This window comes from Abramis brama (genome assembly GCF_963993115.1).
Source record: "Abramis brama genome assembly, chromosome: 1".
NCBI lineage: Eukaryota > Metazoa > Chordata > Actinopteri > Cypriniformes > Leuciscidae > Abramis > Abramis brama.
Genome location: NC_139963.1, coordinates 29,276,071 through 29,296,480, shown reverse-complemented (window position 1 = coordinate 29,296,480; position 20,410 = coordinate 29,276,071). Strand labels below are relative to the sequence as shown.

The 20,410-nt window shown below is 36.6% G+C and overlaps 1 protein-coding gene across 9 annotated transcripts; it reads left to right on the top strand.

The window, feature by feature from the left end:
* The first annotated feature begins 3,561 nt into the window (after positions 1-3,561).
* Positions 3,562-19,871, top strand: LOC311084716 (uncharacterized protein). Of its 9 annotated transcripts, none has more exons than XM_084116935.1 (31): positions 3,562-3,710; positions 6,395-6,439; positions 6,561-6,587; positions 6,706-6,762; positions 6,993-7,010; positions 7,244-7,315; positions 7,410-7,562; positions 7,678-7,710; positions 8,022-8,057; positions 11,203-11,253; positions 11,577-11,624; positions 11,820-11,870; positions 12,592-12,642; positions 12,857-12,901; positions 13,208-13,258; positions 13,585-13,632; positions 13,827-13,877; positions 14,258-14,308; positions 14,523-14,567; positions 15,129-15,188; positions 15,304-15,354; positions 16,492-16,545; positions 16,639-16,692; positions 16,981-17,061; positions 17,359-17,508; positions 17,910-17,942; positions 18,036-18,092; positions 18,170-18,244; positions 19,262-19,312; positions 19,397-19,447; positions 19,541-19,871. In XM_084116935.1, the coding sequence occupies exons 1-31, from the start codon at positions 3,644-3,646 to the stop codon at positions 19,543-19,545; spliced, it is 1,722 nt and encodes a 573-aa protein (XP_083973061.1). In that variant the 5' UTR covers positions 3,562-3,643; the 3' UTR covers positions 19,546-19,871. The 9 variants fall into 9 exon arrangements, with proteins under 9 accessions (XP_083973061.1, XP_083973063.1, XP_083973059.1 ...); XM_084116937.1 differs by having other exon boundaries at positions 13,585-13,650; positions 16,495-16,545; positions 17,359-17,475; XM_084116933.1 differs by having other exon boundaries at positions 13,585-13,650; positions 16,495-16,545.
* Positions 19,872-20,410: the final 539 nt, after the last annotated feature.

Here is a 20,410-nt window from a genome sequence, read left to right as displayed (position 1 = left end):
TTCATCATGATCAGCTGAACGTTTTAGTTTTTGCACTGACTACAATGAAATCTGTTGAATAAACATGACACATGGCACACTGGTTGAGCACAAGCTTGCAGCTCATTAGCGCTTTATTTTTTTTAAATCTAGGCTGCGTCCGAAATCGCATACTCTCTTGAGTAGGTCATTATTTTGAATAAGTAATTACTTAACGACTGCTAAAGAAGTACGTTCTATATAGGATGCATGTGTGTAGTATGAATGTAATCTGGACATACTACATTCGCCATGTTGTCATTATCATGTGACCTACCAGCGTCAGTTACTTCACGGTCATTCACAAATCCTCTCCCATGGCCTCATGGGATAGTAAAGTGTCCATCAAATGCACACTTCATAATCTCGCCGTATAAGAAGGTCATCCGTTTACTTTTTGCCTACTCTTTTATGACTACAGTGAATTCAGACAAACTAGCCTACTTTTGTCACATACTGTTTTTTTGCCTACTATATAGTAGGGAAGTATGCAATTTCAGCAGCCCTAGTGTCTACAGGCAATGTGAGTGGAATGACACAATATTTAAAGGTATAATCCAACCAAAAAAATTAACATTTTGTTATTATTTACTCACCCTCATGCATGTCCCTCCAAATTTATATGCATTTCTTTCTTTCTGCAGAACACAAAGAAATATATTTTGAAGAATGTTTTATTTTTTTAAACCAAAAGCTGTTTGGCAACCAACATTCTTTAAAACATTTTCTTTTATGTTCCACAAAACAAAGAAAGTCAGAGTAAATAAGTGACAGAATGAGTAAATAATGAAAGGATTATAATTTTGGGGTAAATTACCCCTTTAGTAAGTTGTAAAAATGTTTGGTTTTTAATTATTTATCTTTTTTAATTAATATTGTTCAGTATTAAATTAATTCCATTTAAAAATGTAACATATTTCTAATATTTCCATTGCTTTATCCATCATTTTGGAATTATTATTTTATATTAAAAAAAAATGCTGAGCTCAGCGCTATGCATTTTGGGATTTTGGCCTTCGATCGTGTCAGGACTGCTGTCTAAATCTATTTAAAAAAGCCCATAAATAAATAATGAACAATATTAAATGTCAGTTATTAAAGTGAAAGAGAAGAATATAACTGTACAAAATTAACTGCATGAAAGTATTTTCCAGAGTGAAAGCCAAGTTAATATTGTCCAAACAAACATATTGAGAGCTTAATGAGCATATTCATCATTCATCACACTTTTCGTATAGTACGAAGTCAGCACAAACACATAGACGACCAGACAGGGCACTCACATAAACAGGTGTAAGATTGGAGATGGATGGATGGATGGATGGTGAAAAAGCCATTAGTCTAGTTCTACACCTGTTTATGTGTGCATTCTGTCTGATGGGTGTCTGTGTTTACTGCTAAAGATTATAAAACAGATAGATTGTTCAGCGAAAAGGGTGAGTGGAAAGTGTGAACCTGGCTAGTGTTTTACTCAGAGCATGTTCTATGTTCAGTGCAAGATGGTTCTTCATGCCTTTTGAAAACAAAAAGGCGTAAAAGAACGAATGCAGACAGAAAACGTCAAAAGTCGAAATAAACTGCTGATGATGTTATGGTGGAGGCCTTAAATTGCTGTTCAAATATGACTTCACTGGACTGAGTCTCTGCCAGTGACTGTCCTCCCGTGAAAAACAAACTTTTATAAATGCTTAATGTGGAACTCGGCATCTCCACATCCTACACTGGTTCGTATTATTCCCCTGACATATTTACAAAGCTTCACTAGCAGGATATTTACACGGTTTGTAATTAAAACAAAGTCGCACAAATTTACAGAAAACTAGCAGGCAGACCTGTCTGGACTCGAGGTAAACCTTTTAACCTTATCCACAACAGAGTCCCTGTCCTTCCTCCATTGGGCTGTTTTCATCACAGGACACGGACTGCTAATAATTTAGACTAACTCATTAGACAAATGCCTGCTTAGAAAACAGAACAGTATGAAAGCCTATTTTTTTCTGAATCTTTGCCAACAGGAGTTACAACTGCAGTGACTCATATGGTGTTTTTACTGCTATAAATCATGCCACTTGATTTTCAGTGTGAGCGAGGTGGAGCCCTGTCTTGAATGTCAGGCCATGTGTTTAAGCAGACTGACCTAAAGTAATCGTTTGATTCAATGCTCAGCCCTCATACAGACATCAATAAGTAAATTAGTAGCTCTGTTTAGAGATATCTGTAGTAATGTGTGGACCTGTGTGAAAGATGTTTCACTGTGCAATAAATCACTTTGTTCAGATTGCATTGAGAATTTAATATTCTGTTAATAATGGTATTAACAATACTTTTTTAAAATAGTAATAAGAATCATTTATGTGATCTGCTGTGTTATGCATTATTGTGATATTGTTTCATAAAATTACATTACATATTTTTCAATAATGACCGACCGACTGTACATTATCCCTTTCTTCATACAAATAAATATGTGGACATATTATATTGTTTTAGTTTAACTATTTTATAATATTACCTGTATATTATATTATATAGTAGGCTATATTATCTTAACTTTCGCTAAGAAAAAAAGCCCACTACAACAAAACAATCAGCCTAAAAACAGTAATACTGTAATATTGAAGTCCTTGAAGTAATTTTCAATACAATTGATCATGAAGACATAAGATGGCTGATACACATCCTTGCCATGGATGATGGTCAATATTAGGAAATTGTAACACTTTATTTCAATGGTCCACTTTAGACACAACTATAACAACACATTCTCATACCCAAATCGTCACTTTCTCGTCACTTTCTGACATTCGTCAATATCTGACGCACAAAGCACCCTTTAGCGTCCATATGAGACGCTTCGGTTATGGGTAGGTTTAGGTCTGTGGTAGGGTTATGCGTCTCATATGGGCGCTAAAGGGTGCTTTGTGCGTCGGATATTGACGAATGTCAGAAAGTGACGAGAAAGTGACGATTTGGGTATGAGAATGCGTTGACTATAAGTAACTTTGCAACTACATGTCAACTAACTCTCATTTATTACTAGACTGTCTGCTTGATATCTGCTAACACTTTATTTTGATGGTCCCTCAACAGACATTCTACTGACTATAAGTAACTTAAAATAACTACATGTCAACTTATTCTACTAACCTGAACCCTAATACCCCTCTAACTCAATAGTCTACTAACACTTTAATGAGAGTTAGTTGATATGTAGTTGCAAAGTTACTAATTAGTAAAATGTGTAAAGTGGGCCATTGAAATAAAGTTTAACCTTAGAAAATATGTGACCACCATAGGCGCCATCTATAGGGGTATATCACAATAAACATCTGGATGAAGCTGGCTGTCTTCTTCAGGCTTGGTAGAGCATGAGGAAAAGAGGTAGAATGGGACGAGGAGTGAAAGAAAGGGAGAAAGGGCAGGCCATTTGGTCAGGGGTGCCCAATAGCACAGCAGAGGGCAGGGCTGGTCAGAGGAAAGACAAGGGTTTCCAGAGAATAAATAAAGGCCAGGCGGGCAGATTGGCCAGTGGTGCTGCTTTCAACTAAGGCTGCTTGACTCTCACTTCACCTGTGTGCATTTCTGACTGTCCGCTGTCGCCAAGTCTGTCTGTCTGTCTGCCAACATGCTGGTCCGGGCACTCCTGCAGACCTCACTGGTCCTGTGGCTGGTACAGAACACCATACAACTAGGTAAGAAGGTCTTGTTGAAGAGGCTTGAGGGTGGGTGGAAGGATAGAGAAACAAGGAGAATTTGTGAATGCAGGAGTGAGGAGAAAGAAGTGTAGTGGTTTGTAATGATATTTGAGCACACATGGGGTCAAATCATTGTAATTATGACTGAAAATGAAACCAGATTCATTTGAAATGGGACTACTTATAATGGAAAAGAATCGGTCTGGTAACACAGAGGTTGTATGGTTATAATTCCTGGGCTGACTCATGTACTGAAGTCCTCTATTGTGCATTTGAGGGAGGCCCTTAATTGGCTTCAAATATGATGTGTGGTTTTGGTTGCTGATACTGGCACTGTATAGCAGAGCAATACGTGAATATATATATATGTGTCATTAAGTGGAGAGACCTTTGTTCAATGCTTTTGCTCTCTGAAAATCACTTTGAATGTCTGACAGTCTGGACAAACTGACAGTTTGGTAATTAAATGTAAATATGCATGAAAATGTCTATTAAAATCAAATCAAAAGAAACAAGGAATTACTATATATATATATATATATATATGAAGAGTTCAGATGCAAAAGCCTCTAAGTGCCATCTGAAATTTTCTTCTAGAATGATCATTTTTATCAAGCTTGTATATTTAAGTTCAGTAATTTCACTTAAATTACAATTAATAGGTTATTTTCATTGTCATTTAAGTGAAATTGCTGAACTTAAATATATGAGCTTGATAAAAATTATCATTCTAGAAGAAAATTTCAGATGGCACTTAGAGGCTTTTGCATCTGAACTCTTCATATATATATATATATATATATATATATATATTCTATACTACATAATTCAAAATTGCAATTACATTTTAACACCCTTTTGTATACATGTCTCACCCACTAATGTCACTCTATATTTTGTCGCAATGCAGGATAACTGATCGCTGAACAAAAGTAACACTAACCTTTTTTAACCACATCTAGCCCATATGGACTGGACTTTTTTATTTAGATTTACTGTGTGCTAAAAACATATTTAAACACATAATACTCAAAGTCAAAGTTATATTATAAAACTATGAAAATTTGGGGTTTTGAAAATTTAACATGATTTAATTTAAACATCATGTAAAAGTTTTGCATATACTACTACTATATGCACTATATTTGATTATCTAAACATACAAATTTTAGGTTTAGAAAGGGTTAGGTCAATCCTTTTCCCCATATAATATTGCCAGTCCTTTGATGACTGATGACATGAAAACACTTCACTGAGGTCTGGTGATTCAGTCCTTGTGAATTAAGTGCTTGTGCTGCTTTTCTTGGAAATACCCAAACAATGAGAAAAGTAGCTGTTTGACATATCAAAAGAGTGTGACAGATCTTTCTACTTGTTTGCACTTGGAATATACTATCAAATGGTATATATCAATACTTGAAAGACAATATATATATATATGTATTTAGTCTGGGCCACTCTTAGTAGGACACTACACTGTTATCTCAGTCAGCATGAGACTGGTTATGTGTGACCCTGGATCACAAAACCAGTCATAAGTCGCACGGGTATATTTGTGGCAATAGCCAACAATACATTGTATGGGTCAAAATTATCGATTTTTCTTTTATGCCAAAAATCATTAGGATATTAAGTAAAGATCATGTTCCATGAAGATAATTAGTAAATTTCCTACTGTAAATATATAAAACATTTATTTTTGTGAGTGAATGCAGCACAATCGCGAATGTAAATGGACAACTTTAAAGATGATTTTCTCAATGTTTCGATTTTTTTGCACCCTCAGATTCCAGATTTTCAAAAAAGTTGTATCTCGGCCAAATATTGTCCTATCCTAACAAACCATACATCAGTGGAAAGCTTATTTATTCAGATGATGGTATTATGTCATCAAATGTTTAGCCAACAGTCCTGTTTGTTCCTCAGACTAAAAGGTGAAAATGACGGCATTGAAAATGACGGCATAAAATGCACACAACGACTGTATGTTAAATGTCTGAAAGCTCTGATAAATAGAGAAAAAAAAGTTTGCAGTATCCGCTACAGCCTCCATAAACCTGACCGCAGCTTGAATGCTCGTATTTCATGCCTGAAGATCAAAACCTTGGACCTACAGATGACAGCGGTGGTCAAAATTTGTCGACCTCCTGTCAGAGCTGACTTTATACGACCCATACAGTCAGTACACTTTGTCCTATTGTGTTTGAGCATCAATGGAGGCCTGTTCCAAAGATGTGGAGAGGGTGGAAATTTGCACTGCTAATCTCTTATTAGATGGCACCGTTTCTCAACCGTGGAAGTTTTATAGGCCGATTCTAAGAAATCAAACAGGAGTCTCAAAGAGAAGACAAAAAGAGTCAAGCTTTGTACTCTACACACATAACATGCGCATCAGGAAATGCCTAAATCTATTTGACCACCTTTTTTTTTTAGACCTGCCACTGCTTTATGACCTTCATGACCCCTGCCTTTAAAAAGCATATTATGATGATATAATGTTATCAGATTGTAATACGTCGACACATTGATATCTTATTCATGTGCCACAAATATGTATTTACCTAGTACTCAAAGGTTTGCCAGAAAACATGGTAAATGTCCAAAAAATATGGTATTCTATGGTTATTCTTTATTTCTATCTTTTAGGCTCAATGCATTTACACAGTTTTTATTCCCCACAGGAGTTAGGCCACAGACAGGAGCCCTGGGAAGATTGGCAAGTCGAGGTATATTGCAGTTTTTCATTTCTGTATAGATGTGGTGTATCTGTGGTATATTACAGAGGGTTAGAAGTCAGAGCATTACATCAGATAATGAGTTTCATTACCAATCCTCACTTCTTTGTAGGTCCCGGTATCGGTGCAAAGACCGGAGGTAAGTCTGTCTGCCTGAATCTGATGGATGCTGTTGAATCCAATTAGCAATTTGCTTCTGTCAGTACAACGGTTATCTTATCTTACTTTCTTTCATTTCTGTACTCTCCTATGTCCAGTGGCTGGAATTCTCGGAGCCCGTGGCTATGGGGCGGGCAGGCAGGGAAAGACAGGTGGTGAGTCCATCAACCTCTGATCAAGCTGAGATGAAAATGAGAAGAACAATCAATAAATCAATAAAGGTTTATTATTAACATTTGAGTAAAAACATGCCAAAATACACAGAACTGATTTGGAAAAGGAGAGCCAATGAGACAGTTTACTAGGGTGTTTATTTATAAACTGTGATTGTCAGTCTTTTGGATTCTGTCCAAAAGCAAACATACGTTTTTTTCGCCCCAAACAGCTGGCCGTTATCTTGGAGGTGAATTCATCTACACTCTTCTCTTTCATTTTGTGCACACATACCTTTCAAAAGTTTGGGGTTGGTAAGATTTTTGAACATTTTGAAAGAAGTCTCTTAATCGTACTGACCCCAAACTTTTGAACGATAGTGTAAAATGCATGCAAGCATGTTTGTGTGCAATAGTCTGGGTTATTACGTGCATATGGGCTCATTGTGTGTGTAGTATGTGTAATGATTATGGTATCTGTTAGGGGCAGCATACAGACCCACTCCGATCAGAGGAGGCCTGAAACAAGGATATGGAACACTCGGTTATGGTGGAGGTAAAACTGTCATTCCTGAATAACCATACATTTTACATCTGATGGATTTCTTATTCTTGCATTCATCACCATGGTCCTACTATTTTGGTCTTAGCCGCAAACCTTGGAAATGGATTTGGAAACGGACAGGGAACCGGCCTTGGAACTGGCCTTGGAGCTGCCGGACTGGGACTCGGAACAGGGTATGGCCAAGGCAACGGGCTGGGAGCAGCCTTGGGTTATCCAGCAGGGAAGCTTGGAGGAAGAGGTGAGAGCTGCTCATTTGCTTTGCATTCAGGATACATAATTACTCTTGCAGCACACTTATTTCCTGTTTGATTTTGACATATTTAAATTTCATATTTCATATTTCATATTCCTAGGTTATACCAGTAATGGTTATGGAGCACAGCTTGGTGAGTGTGCGCACCATAACATCCCAAAAAATCAATAAACATTATATGACACATTTCAGTTTAATGCCATCATTGTCCGACCCAACGTTGTGTAGCAGATTGGATCTGATCTAACCAATCAATCACAATTTAACCTTGCATTTTGATTAAAATCTTTCACACTTAGTGATATATGCTGTTCATTTGCCACGATTAGGTGTCATATTTTTGATGAAGTCGTGTGGGAGTGGGAGTTTATGCGTCAGCTTCCACTAAACAGGTGTTTATTTCTTCTTTCTGTAACCTTGACATCTCTCTTGTCTTGTTGCCAGGTTACGGTGCAGGAGGATACCCCGGCGCTGGACGCGGTATGTAAACTCTCCCTGTTGAAGCATTATGAAAATGTTTGTGTCTGAACAATGTTTCTCAGGTGTCTGAACAATGTTTCGTCATTTACTGAGGCTGCTACAGCAACTGGCCAGCTTTATCCACTTTATTTCAGGAAGCGGTTGGATCTTTTTGTTCAAATAATATTTTCTTTATTTCAGATTTCTCCAGTAATGGGACTAATTTAGGTGCAGCAAATTTTTGTTTATTTGAACCCTTGTGGCATTTCATAACAAAGCTATTCCGGGGGGGGGGGGAAACAACTGGTTTCTTCAGTTGTTGACTGCAGTACCTTTATGTGCCACTGATGTGCGCTGCAACCCGGTAAAACTTCAGATGTGATTAATTTGCATTGCGTTTTACAATTAATTGTTTTCAGAATCATTTATATACTTTTATCATAGTTTTACTATATGCTTGCATGCATGCCCCAACCTCTCAACAGTCATTTTAGTACTTTGGAAAAAGTGACGCTGGTCACATGATTTAATGTTGTGGATGTGCTAGTGAGATAATTTGCATATTCGCTATCAGGTAGACCATAGGTGGTTGTGGATGGTTGTTTCTTTATGCACATCGTATTTGCCATGGGTGCACTCGGTTTATAAGTGTTATGTGTGCACAATCTAAATGTTTAAATGTTTACCCTAAGAAAACGTTGCTATGACAAGTATTGCTGGAATATTTAAGACACTTTCTTTGTTTGTTGTTTAATTGCAGTAATCTTGTGTGTGCTTAGCAATAGCATCTGTAATTAGCATTCTGGGTTGATTCAAAGCGTATTCAGATTTTTATGATATGACAGGTGTTTCTGCTGGGCAAGGTGTGAGAGCCAATGGTGAATTGTTCGCTTTTCTCTGTTCTAGCTGACCATTAATCAGTGTTATAATGTACATGCTTTTACAGTAGCTAGATAACAAAAAGGCTCATCCCCTTCCAGATTAGATGTTTCAAAGCTGTGAAACTGATTTTGTTATCTTCAGGATGTGGTGTAGCAGTTGGCACACCCAAAAGGAAAGGCTCAGAGCCATCAAAACTGGGTAAACCTGCCAATCTTCTCCAGAGTTCCTGATTCATTCTTCTTGCATTTTTTTAGGGATAATTGCTGTTCACAGAACATCAAAATTCACATTCATACATCTATACACTAAACTGATAATCTCATGAGAGTAAATATGAGAAATGATTTAGAACAATTTTATCTGAAACAGAAGAGATAAAATAAGGTAGGCCTACATATACACCGCAAGAAATTATTTTCTTCCTCAGTATTTTTGTTATGTTTTCCAGTACAAGATGCATTTGCTTAATTTAAGATATTAAATCTTGATATTCTGATTTGTAATAAGGAGATTTGTCTTCAGTCATATTGTTTTATTGTCCCTTCATGCTCATTTAAGCATTTCTTGGCTTGTGTTGTTGACGTTTGGGCCTGACTCCACTGTTTCTCTGTGCTGCTATTTTTGAAGGTTTAGAAAGTGATAGAGCATAAAAAGGACTCATCATCATCATCATCAGAGGTCTTCAACCCTGCTCCTGGAAACAAACTGTCCTGCAGAGTTTAGCTCCAAACAATCAAACACACCTGAACCAGCTAATCAAGGACCGCGACTGAAAATAACAGGCAGGTGTGTTGGAAATAAACTTTGCAGGACAGTGGGTCTCCAGGAGCAGGGTAGAAGACCTCTGATCTAGATTCTCAGGTTCAGGTTTCAGTTTTAAAGTTCAGTTTTGTTGTCCAGCCTGCAGAGGGAATGTTATTTTGCCTATGCAAAAACAATTGGAGGATGTTTGAATCGGCAGGTATTACAGGCCTGAATCAAATGCTTCCCATACAAAACACACACACACACACACACACACACACAAATATAGTGTTCTCACTTGCTCATCAACAACAACAAAAATGTATAGGTCCTGTAAGTCCTTGTTCCCCCTCTGGATAAAACTGTTTCAGATAGGACAAGACAAGTGCTGAACAAACACTGTAAACATTTATATGATCAAGAAGTCATGATAACATAACTCATCACAATAATTTAAGCTATTTAAATTTTTTATAAGTTCAACTCAATTTTTCAAGTCAGTTTAATATAATTTATATTGAAATGAAATGATCATGGATTTTTATGACATCACCGCGGACTTCAGCTTCTCATCACATCTTCAGTCCAATCAAATGCTCTCTAGAATCTAATGCGTCCCGCCCCCTATATACTATAAATACCACCTGTCGACCTCGAGTTTAATTCCATTTCCAATTTATTTATACCTCTACTATTGAATCCAACGTATCATCAGTGCTTGGATGGTGCTGGAATAACTAGGAATTACAAAGTGCAGTAAGCTATAAAAAATATTTGCACAAAAAAGTGTTTTTATGATATTAAATTAAATTATTATCATTTTACAATTAACTCTTGTTTATTCACATTATTTAATGCATTTACGAACATAAACTAAACATGCATTTATTACTTTTGTTAATGTTTGTTAATAAAAATCGTTAATGTTCATGTTAGTACATTACATATTAAATAATGTAAAAAAAAAAAAATGTATTCGTAAATGTTGAGATTAACATTAGGCTAACTAAGATTAAGAAATGCTGTAGAAGTAACTAATTAACTAATTAGCTAATTAACTAGTAACTAATGTAGATAATGTTAACAAATGAAACCTTATTGTAAAGAGTTACAATTAAATTGATAACAAATACCAGTTTGCAACATCAAGCAGCACAACATACTGTTTTTGCCTGCTATTATGACAAAAATAAGGTTGATTAGACCTAGAAAGCAGGATTGTACAGTTCCATTCAGTGCCATTGTTGTGTCTATGTTGTTGTTCTGTATGTGCAAGAGTTTCTGTTGTGTTATTCCATCGTTCTGTATCTTGTCTCGAGGCTGTGACACAATAGAGATATCCTGTTGTACATTAGTGATCTTTGTCAAATCCAGAATCAATATCCTATGCAACTTTGTATAGGTGTAAACCAGAAATCATGCTGCTTCAGCTCTGATCATTTCCAAGTTAACACTACTAAATGCAATTTGCATTATGTTGCTTTTTTATCTTTCTAACCCTTGAAATCATTGCTTCCTGCTGATATGTCTGTATTCACAGGTGCTGGGCCTACAGGTGGCCAGCTCGTGTCACAGGGAGAGAGGGCCAATGGTAAACCTCAGTACTTCCATGCGTGAATTTAATGCTTTTTATAGCTTTTTAAATCTGCTCTGAATTTTTGTTTACAGTATTTAAGACTGTGAATGGTGCACTGATGACCCTAATGTCACACAAAACCATACTATCCCATGAAAATAAGCACAAATTACTTTTTGGGTGGTATATTACTCTCTGTTACCTCACTATGGCTTGAAATGTGTTGATTTCCTTTGATTTTTCTCCTGCAGACCATCTCTCTATGCTATTGCATCATTGGCAACTGTTGTGTAGATAGTATCTTGTTAGCGAACGTTAACTGGTGTTGTGATGTTTAGGTTATGGTCACGGAGGGGTCCCTAATGGACAGGGTGCTATAACCAATGGTAAACCTCATCCCAGATGTATGTGTGGCTTGATTTTTGCATGATATTAATTACTGTAGTAATATGATAGTTGTAGTAAATGGCCAAATATGTATAGCATAGTCAGTATACAGTTCAAGCTAGGATAAAGTTCGAGTATTTGGGAGTTTTATAGATTTATGTGGGACTGGTAGTAACTGTAGCTGCGGTCCATAGGTTTCCCCTCAAGACCAGGAGTGACCAATGGACTGAGGGCTCAAATTAAGGGTAAACACACTCCATCAGCTTATAGCTTATAGCATTTACCTGAATTAATGCCAGTCAGAGCATATCAGATTTTAGAACATTTAAAATATTTTGTTTCGAATTCTTCTCCTAGTACACTAACGTTCAAATGTTTGGGGCCGTTGATATGTTTTAAAAGTCTTATGCTTACCAAGGCATATCAAGCATTTATTTGAACAAAAATACGGTAAAAGTTAATATTGTGAAATATTATTTCAATTTAAAACACTTTTCTATGCTAATATATTTTAAAATGTAATGTGATGGCAAAGCTGAATTTTCAGCATCATTACTCCAGTCTTCAGTGTCACATGATCCTTCAGAAATCATTCTAATGATGATTTGATGCTTAAGAAACATTTATTATTATTATCAATGTTGAAAACAGATTTGCTGCTTAATATTTTCGTTGAAAACGTTATTTGTTGCTTTTATTAGATTCTTTTACGAATAGAGAGCTCAAAAAAGCATTTTTTTAATACAAATGTTTCGTAACACTATAAATGTCTTTACTGTCACTCTCTGATCAATTTAATGTGTCTTTACTAAATAAAAGCATTCAGTTTCTTAAAAAACAAACAAATTTAAAAACGTAAAACTTCTCTGACCCCAAACGTTTGAACGGTAGTGTAGATGTTTATGGATCAAATGATCAATAGAAGATCCTGTACTTTATGTAGGTAACTACTGTTGTAATCTCTAGGCAATGGTCCAGCACCAGATATGTCTAATGGACAAGGAGTTATAAACAATGGTAAAGCCTTCACCGTATTTGTCAATAAAGCATGTCAGTAGCATAGCTCAGTAGTAATCGGTTAAAAGTTCCTGTAAATAAATGTGATTTACAATGTGCATTTAAAAAGTAAAGAGAGAGGGAAAGGCAGTGCATAAAAAAGAAATTGAATAGATGATAGGAACTATGTTGGACTCTCAATGTTGAGATAAACCACTGTTGTGATACAATACAGGAGCAGTTTTGCCCAGCAGACAGGGCACCAAGCCATCCAAAAATGGTAAACGTCTTCCATATAAAATGTCACCGGTTTATGGCTAAATGCATGTCATGAGGTGGTGTTTCCCCCAATCTAAAATCAATACAATACAATAGAGATATCCTGTTGTACATTAGTGATCTTTGTCAAATCCAGAATCAATATCCTATGCAACTTTGTATAGGTGTTTGAAAAACCAGAAATCATGCTGCTTCAACTCTGATCATTGTCAAGTTAACACTACTAAGTGCAATTTGCATTATGTTGCTTTTTTATCTTTCTAACCCTTGAAATCATTGCTTCCTGCTGATATGTCTGTATTCACAGGTGCTGGGCCTACAGGTGGCCAGCTCGTGTCACAAGGAGAGAGGGCCAATGGTAAACCTCAGTACTTCCATGCGTGAATTTAATGCTTTTTATAGCTTTTTAAATCTGCTGTTCTGAATTTTTGTTTACAGTATTTAAGACTGTGAATGGTGCACTGATGACCCTAATGTCACACAAAACCATACTATCCCATGAAAATAAGCACAAATTACTTTTTTGGTGGTATATTACTCTCTGTTACCTCACTATGGCTTGAAATGTGTTGATTTTCTTTGATCTTTCTCCTGCAGACCATCTCTCTATGCTATTGCATCATTGGCAACTGTTGTGTTGATAGTATCTTGTTAGCGAACGTTAACTGGTGTTGTGATGTTTAGGTTATGGTCACGGAGGGGTCCCTAATGGACAGGGTGCTATAACCAATGGTAAACCTCATCCCAGATGTATGTGTGGCTTGATTTTTGCATGATATTAATTACTGTAGTAATATGATAGTTGTAGTAAATGGCCAATATGTATAGCATAGTCAGTATACAGTTCAAGCTAGGATAAAGTTCGAGTATTTGGGAGTTTTATAGATTTATGTTGGACTGGTAGTAACTGTAGCTGCGGTCCATAGGTTTCCCCTCAAGACCAGGAGTGAACAATGGACTGAGGGCTCAAATTAAGGGTAAACACACTCCATCAGCTTATAGCTTATAGCATTTACCTGAATTAATGCCAGTCAGAGCATATCAGATTTTAGAACATTTAAAATATTTTGTTTCAAATTCTTCTCCTAGTACACTAACGTTCAAATGTTTGGGGCCGTTAATATTTTTTAAAAGTCTTATGCTTACCAAGGCATATCAAGCATTCATTTGAACAAAAATACGGTAAAAGTTAATATTGTGTAATAATATTAATGTGTCTTTACTGAAAAAGGGGTCAGTTAAAAACGTAAAACTTCCCTGACCCCAAACGTTTGAACGGTAGTGTAGATGTTTATGGATCAAATGATCAATAGAAGATCCTGTACTTTATGTAGGTAACTATTGTTGTAATCTCTAGGCAATGGTCCAGCACCAGATATGTCTAATGGACAAGGAGTTATAAACAATGGTAAAGCCTTCACTGTATTTGTCAATAAAGCAAGTCAGTAGCATAGCTCAGTAGTAATCGGTTAAAAGTTCCTGTAAATAAATGTGATTTACAATGTGCATTTAAAAAGTAAAGAGAGAGGGAAAGGCAATGCATAAAAAAGATATTGAATAGATGATAGGAACTATGTTGGACTCTCAATGTTGAGATAAACCACTGTTGTGATACAATACAGGAGCAGTTTTGCCCAGCAGACAGGGCACCAAGCCATCCAAAAATGGTAAACGTCTTCCATATTAAAATGTCACCGGTTTATGGCTAAATGCATGTCATGAGGTGGTGTTTCCCCCAGTCTAAAATCAATACCGTACTCAAAGCGCCATTGAATGAAAGGAAAATATGGCCTATGACACATTAGAGTGTTAGTGATTGTGGACTGGAAAATCCACCCCTCATCATGGACTCATTGCAGCTGCAGGTCTATGAATAAGTGCTTTTCTCTGGCACAGCTCTTCTGAAGGGTTTGTGTGTGTGTGTGTGTGTGTGTGCTGGACTAATGCCTCATCTATTTCTTGGGGCTGTTCTCTTTTCTGTTCACTTTTCTTTTGATATGCTTCACATGAGCCTTTATCTTCATATCTACCTCTGTGCTGATGTGTGTCCAATGCATGCTGCATTATTTTTCTCCCACAGGCCATATGTATGGACTAGTCACACTGTGAAGTATCTTGCATGATTATTCTGACCCACAGGCCCCTGAATGATCACAGGATTCTGTGACACCTATGATTTTTATTAAAGTATATATATATGTTTCACAGTTATCATGTTTTGTCCACAGGGTACGGCCTTGGTGCTGCTGGCTATCTTGGAGCTGGTTTTTCTAACGGTTATGGAGCAGGTATGTAGAAATTGTAAAATATTGTTTCTTTCCCAGAAGGCATTATCATAAATATTTGCTATAGTATATTCATATTTTGGTAACAGCTGTTTTTTTTACTTTATCGCTGATGCAGGTCTTGGGGTTGGTGGATATCCACAGGGAGTTAGAGCAGGAAAGCAAATTGGTAAGTAATGTGTATTTCTTCATTATATAGAGGAGACCGGGGCTAGTTGTCACACTGGGAAGTTGCTACAAGGGCTTGCTATATAAATACACATTAAAATAATCAAAAGTGACTGTAAAGATGTGTTATGTTACAAAAGATTTCTATTTCAAATCAGTGCTGTTCTTTTGAACTTTCTATTCTTCCAAGTATTCTGAAAAAAAATATTAAGCAGCACAACTGTTTTCAACATTGATAATAATAATAAATGTTTCTTGAGCATCAAATCATCATATTGGATTGATTTCTGAAGGATCATGTGACACCGAAGATGCTGAAAATTCAGATTTGCCATCACAGGAATAAATTACATTTTAAAATATATCAATGGAAAAGAGTTATTTTAAATGGTGATATTTCACAATATTACTGCTTTAAATCAAATGAATGCAGCCTTGGTGAGCATTAGAGACTTTTTCAAAAACATTAAACAATCTTACAGACCCCAGACCCCTATTGACACTAAAAGTCCAATATTATCTTATGTTTTCTATAGTATTGTGTAAACAGCGCATGCCACATTTGTATTGGGGCAAAATGTCACTTTGTGTCACCTTTACATTTTTACTCTTTCATGAATTTCATTTCAGAATTCCCCTGTTTAAAATGTTTTGGTAGGCTTCCATTTGTGACAACTTGTATGCACTCTATAATGCCCTAAACTATTTACTGTAGTAAAACACAACTATTCTGTCTTTTCCCCCTATGTAGACAATTTAAACAACGTCCAGGTGTTTCTTCTGATAACTGTTCTTGTCTCTGTTAGTACTCAAGTGAATCTATTTGTAATATCATACATTGGTGCACTGATGCATTAAGCCCAGAGTGTGGTCGGATCAGCAGCCTGCTGGTTCAGCACAAAGCCAAGAGCCGCTCTAGTGGCAAAGTGCCCCTCTAAGACCTCTGCGTTTGGTTGCTTGCAGAAACATGTGCATGCTTGTTTGTGCAAGAAACACCCAAAATTTCACACTCGTTTTTTTTTCCGAAACATCTTGGTTGGAAAGTGGTTGAGAAAACACAAAGGTGCTTCCTGTGTCACTTTGACACTTTAGCACTGTTTTCCAGCACTGAGTGTTGAGTTGAATATTGTTTTCTCAGCAGGCAATGGATATGGCAGTGATGTTTATGGCACAGCCGACGGTTACGGGGGAGGTGAGTCGGACTGGATTGTTACAAGGGTGTCCTAATGTCACCCTAACATATAGGCATAATTATAATTGAGTGACAATTATAATTATGTTACAGGACCTGTCTACCCATCAGTGTTAGCTGATAATATTGGCCTGAACGGTGCAGCTGGTAAGGCTGAAGGTTGTTAGTCTAACCAACAACATTGCATTCACACTGAAGAGAGATTCAAAACACCTACAATAATGTCAACACGTCATCCAGTGTTTAATTCACTCTGTCCTGTGATTATACGCAATATTATTTTACCCAAGATTGCAGAAAATAACCTCATCAAGCTTAATCTGGGTAACTCGGATATCTGAACTGCAATAGCTTATAAAGGAATGGTAAAGCAAGTGTTAACTAGAAGCAGCATCCTCTGCATGAGAAGTGAACTCACAATGTCTGCTCTTGCAGGTTTTGGAGCTGGAGCCCTCGGAGGTCCAGGGATGATAGTGAACCCCGGCCTGGGTACTGATGCCAAGTCTAGAAAGTACGGTAAGAAAAAAGACAACTGAAGACTCAGCATCCAGAATTTACTTTGGCAATTAATCAAAAATTAGATTTATTAAATTCAAACGAATTAATTTAAACACACTATTTACACTACCATTCAAAAGTTTGGGGCCTGTTTCTGAAAGAAGTCTCTTATGCTATATATATATATATTCTGAATCTTTTCCAGCTCAAATGATCAGTTTTCAGTCAAGCTAATGTATGTGTGTTCTTCTTTGTCTAGATATACCTTATTTGTTGTGGTTGTTTGATCCTGTCATGCCTCTGATTTGTCTAAAGGGGCTGGTGGAGTGCTTGGAGCTGCCGGATCCTTGCCTTACGGAGGCCAGCCTGTGGTCTCAGCTGGACTTGGCCCTCAAGGCAAGACTGGTGGTTATGGTGGAACTACATATGGAGGTATACCAACCCTCGGGCCAGACACTGGTCTGGGTACGTGCATCACACATGTTTGTTATTCAAATTAAACATGCAAATCCCGACTTTCCTGATGCTTTGCCTGAGGATTTGACTTGAACCTGAAAGTGCCTTGTGGGAAAGAGAAAGAAGATGATTCAAACAAGATAATAAAGTAATATAGAACAACTTAGGAAACTGTGCCATAAAATAAAGGCTTTTTAATTTTTCTTAAAGAGAGTGCCTTGGAGTTTCCTAATTTGTTCTATATTATGATTATCCCATCCGAAGAGCACCTCAAGCTAACATTTTGAGTCCTGGAAGTGCTCCTCTACAGACATTTGGAGATAATAAAGTATATGAATAAACCACATATGATCATTAAGATCAGATAACTATATATAAAAAAGGAAGTAAATATGGTCTTTCTCTATTAGGTGGTACAGGTGGAGCAATGGAGCCTTTAGCAGGTAACATTGTGGAGTTTTAGCAAATATATTTATGATATTTCACCCTCATACCTAAGTCACTCTTCCTTTTATAACAAATTGCTACTGATACAGGTGGAGCTGTAGGCCAGAACCCTTACAGCGCACCAGTCATTGGAGCTGGGATTGACGGTAAGTTGGTAAGAAAAAGAGAGAAAGAGAACTGGACTGTCTGATTGTGATACAGATGTAAATGTGTTTACCCGCAGTTGAGGCTGGTTATCCTTTTGGTGCTGAGCAACTCAGTCTGGGCGCTGATGTTAGGAAGTCAGCCGCCAAATATGGTGAGAATATGAGCATTTTTGTTTGCATGTTAAGCATGAACATAATGCATATTTGTTTCTTAAACTTTAGGTGGTCATTAGAATTGCGTTATTAATAATTTGGAGAGTTAAAGTAACTCAAAATTGCTCAATATTGTTTACTTGTATGGGTCCATTATTATTTGACCACTAGGGATTCATTGATTTATCGCTATTATGCTAATTACTTTCCTGTTATGGCTGATAACCGATCAATGTCCGATATTAAAACTGTGTGCCATTTTGCCTGAATAAATAAAAGGCATCTCAAAATGAAAATGTATATTCATTTTGTGATTTTCTATAATAATAGCTTTAAGTGAGTGTTAGATGACAGCAAAGGTAATTTAAATGGAAAAATAGAGAAAATTAGCATGCACTTAATAGCCATTTAATACACTGCCGTTCAAAGGTTTTGAAAGAAATTAATACTTTTATTCAGCAAGGATGCATAAGATTTCTATTGTAAATGAATAAAGTTCTTTTGAACTTTCTATTTATCCAATAATGAAACAAATATATCACAGTTTCCGCACAAACATTTTTTAAAACATTGATAATGATGTTAATTGAGCAGCAAATCATCAGATTAGAATGATTTCTGAAGGAACATGTGACACTGCAGACTGGAGTAATGATGCTGAAAATTCAGTTTTGCCATCACAGGAATAAATTAGACTCACAATACATTTAAATAGAAAATATTACTGATTTTACTGTATTTTTATCAAATAAATGCAGCCTTTGTGAGCGTAAGAGACTTCTTTCAAAAACCTGAAAAAATCTTACATATCCCAAATGTTTAAATTGTAGTATATGCATTAAATATCTCATATTGACTGATTAAATAATTCACTAATTGTTATGGACTGATAACTGACCACCTGTCTGTCTTCTTGTCTTGATCATTTCTCCACTAACATGTTAATGGCTAGCAGATATCATTGACTAAATACAAGCCTTTGACTAATAGCGAGTGTGATGACTGATCATTTCTAGGCACAGGCTACGCAGCAGCGCTGAGCAATGGTGGTCAAGGTTCCTATGGTGGTGAGTGCTGAAGCGATTTCAGTTAAACCAACAAGTTTATCTAAAGTGCGCTTAGTTACACTATGTTCAATCTTTCTTCTATAGGACAGAAGGATGGAAGCAAGCTTAGTGGCATTTATGGGAACGGGTACAAAGGTAGATGATGTAGAAGATCTGTATTCTTAACTCAGTATATTGTGTCTTCTATCCTTTCTCATGCATCACTTCTCATCCTCTCTGTCTTTTTAGGTTGATTTCCTGGGCCATGCTGTTAACCTCGTCAGTGTTTTTTGGCCCCTTTTCGCCGTTGTGCAGTTTTGTGACATGTTTTTGTCTGGCATATTATTTTAGCTTTACTTTTGTAAAGCTAATATGTATGTGTGTTTTGTGTGTATGTGTGGTTTTGGTGTTTATTGTAATGTGGCTTGATGTTTGTGGATGTTCCCCCAGTCTGTTTATTTGTCTTGTCCAGTGGAGTGTTTCATGTCCTTGTGTGTCTCTGTATCTTACTAAAACATGCTAAGCATTTCATTGGCTGTTATTTTAACTCTTATGAAACACTAAATATTCCACCTCCTAATCTGACTCCTTAGTGTTTGTTTGACAACCATATGATCATTGAGGATGTCATAAAAATGATGGGTGATGATGGGGTTTGAACCTGCGCTATTAGCATCAGAACAACCCCAAGAGATGGTTTTGATTTCTATTGTGTGTTATCAAATTAAACATTATGTAAGCTCTCAAAGTGAGACGGTAACAAAATGACAGACTATATAACAGTGATAATCTTGTGAGCTCTCATATGGGTGTACATAGCGCTCTCAGTTCTCATCCGTCTACAGGAAAACCACACAGCAAACTTCCTGTGTCACACTGGCGAGACACCATTTAAGAAAAAATTGAATCAGGGCCATTGTTAAAGACAGAAAAATAAAGATTCTGTCATCATTTACTCGCACTCATGTCACTCATTCCAAACCGGTTTCACTTTTTTTTCTCCCCCAAAATGTCAACAATACAATAGAAAAATACAGTGTTATTTTTTTGGTCTATAGAATAAAAGAATAAAAGTCAGTGGGGTCCAGTGTTGTTTTGGACCCCATTTATTTTCATTGA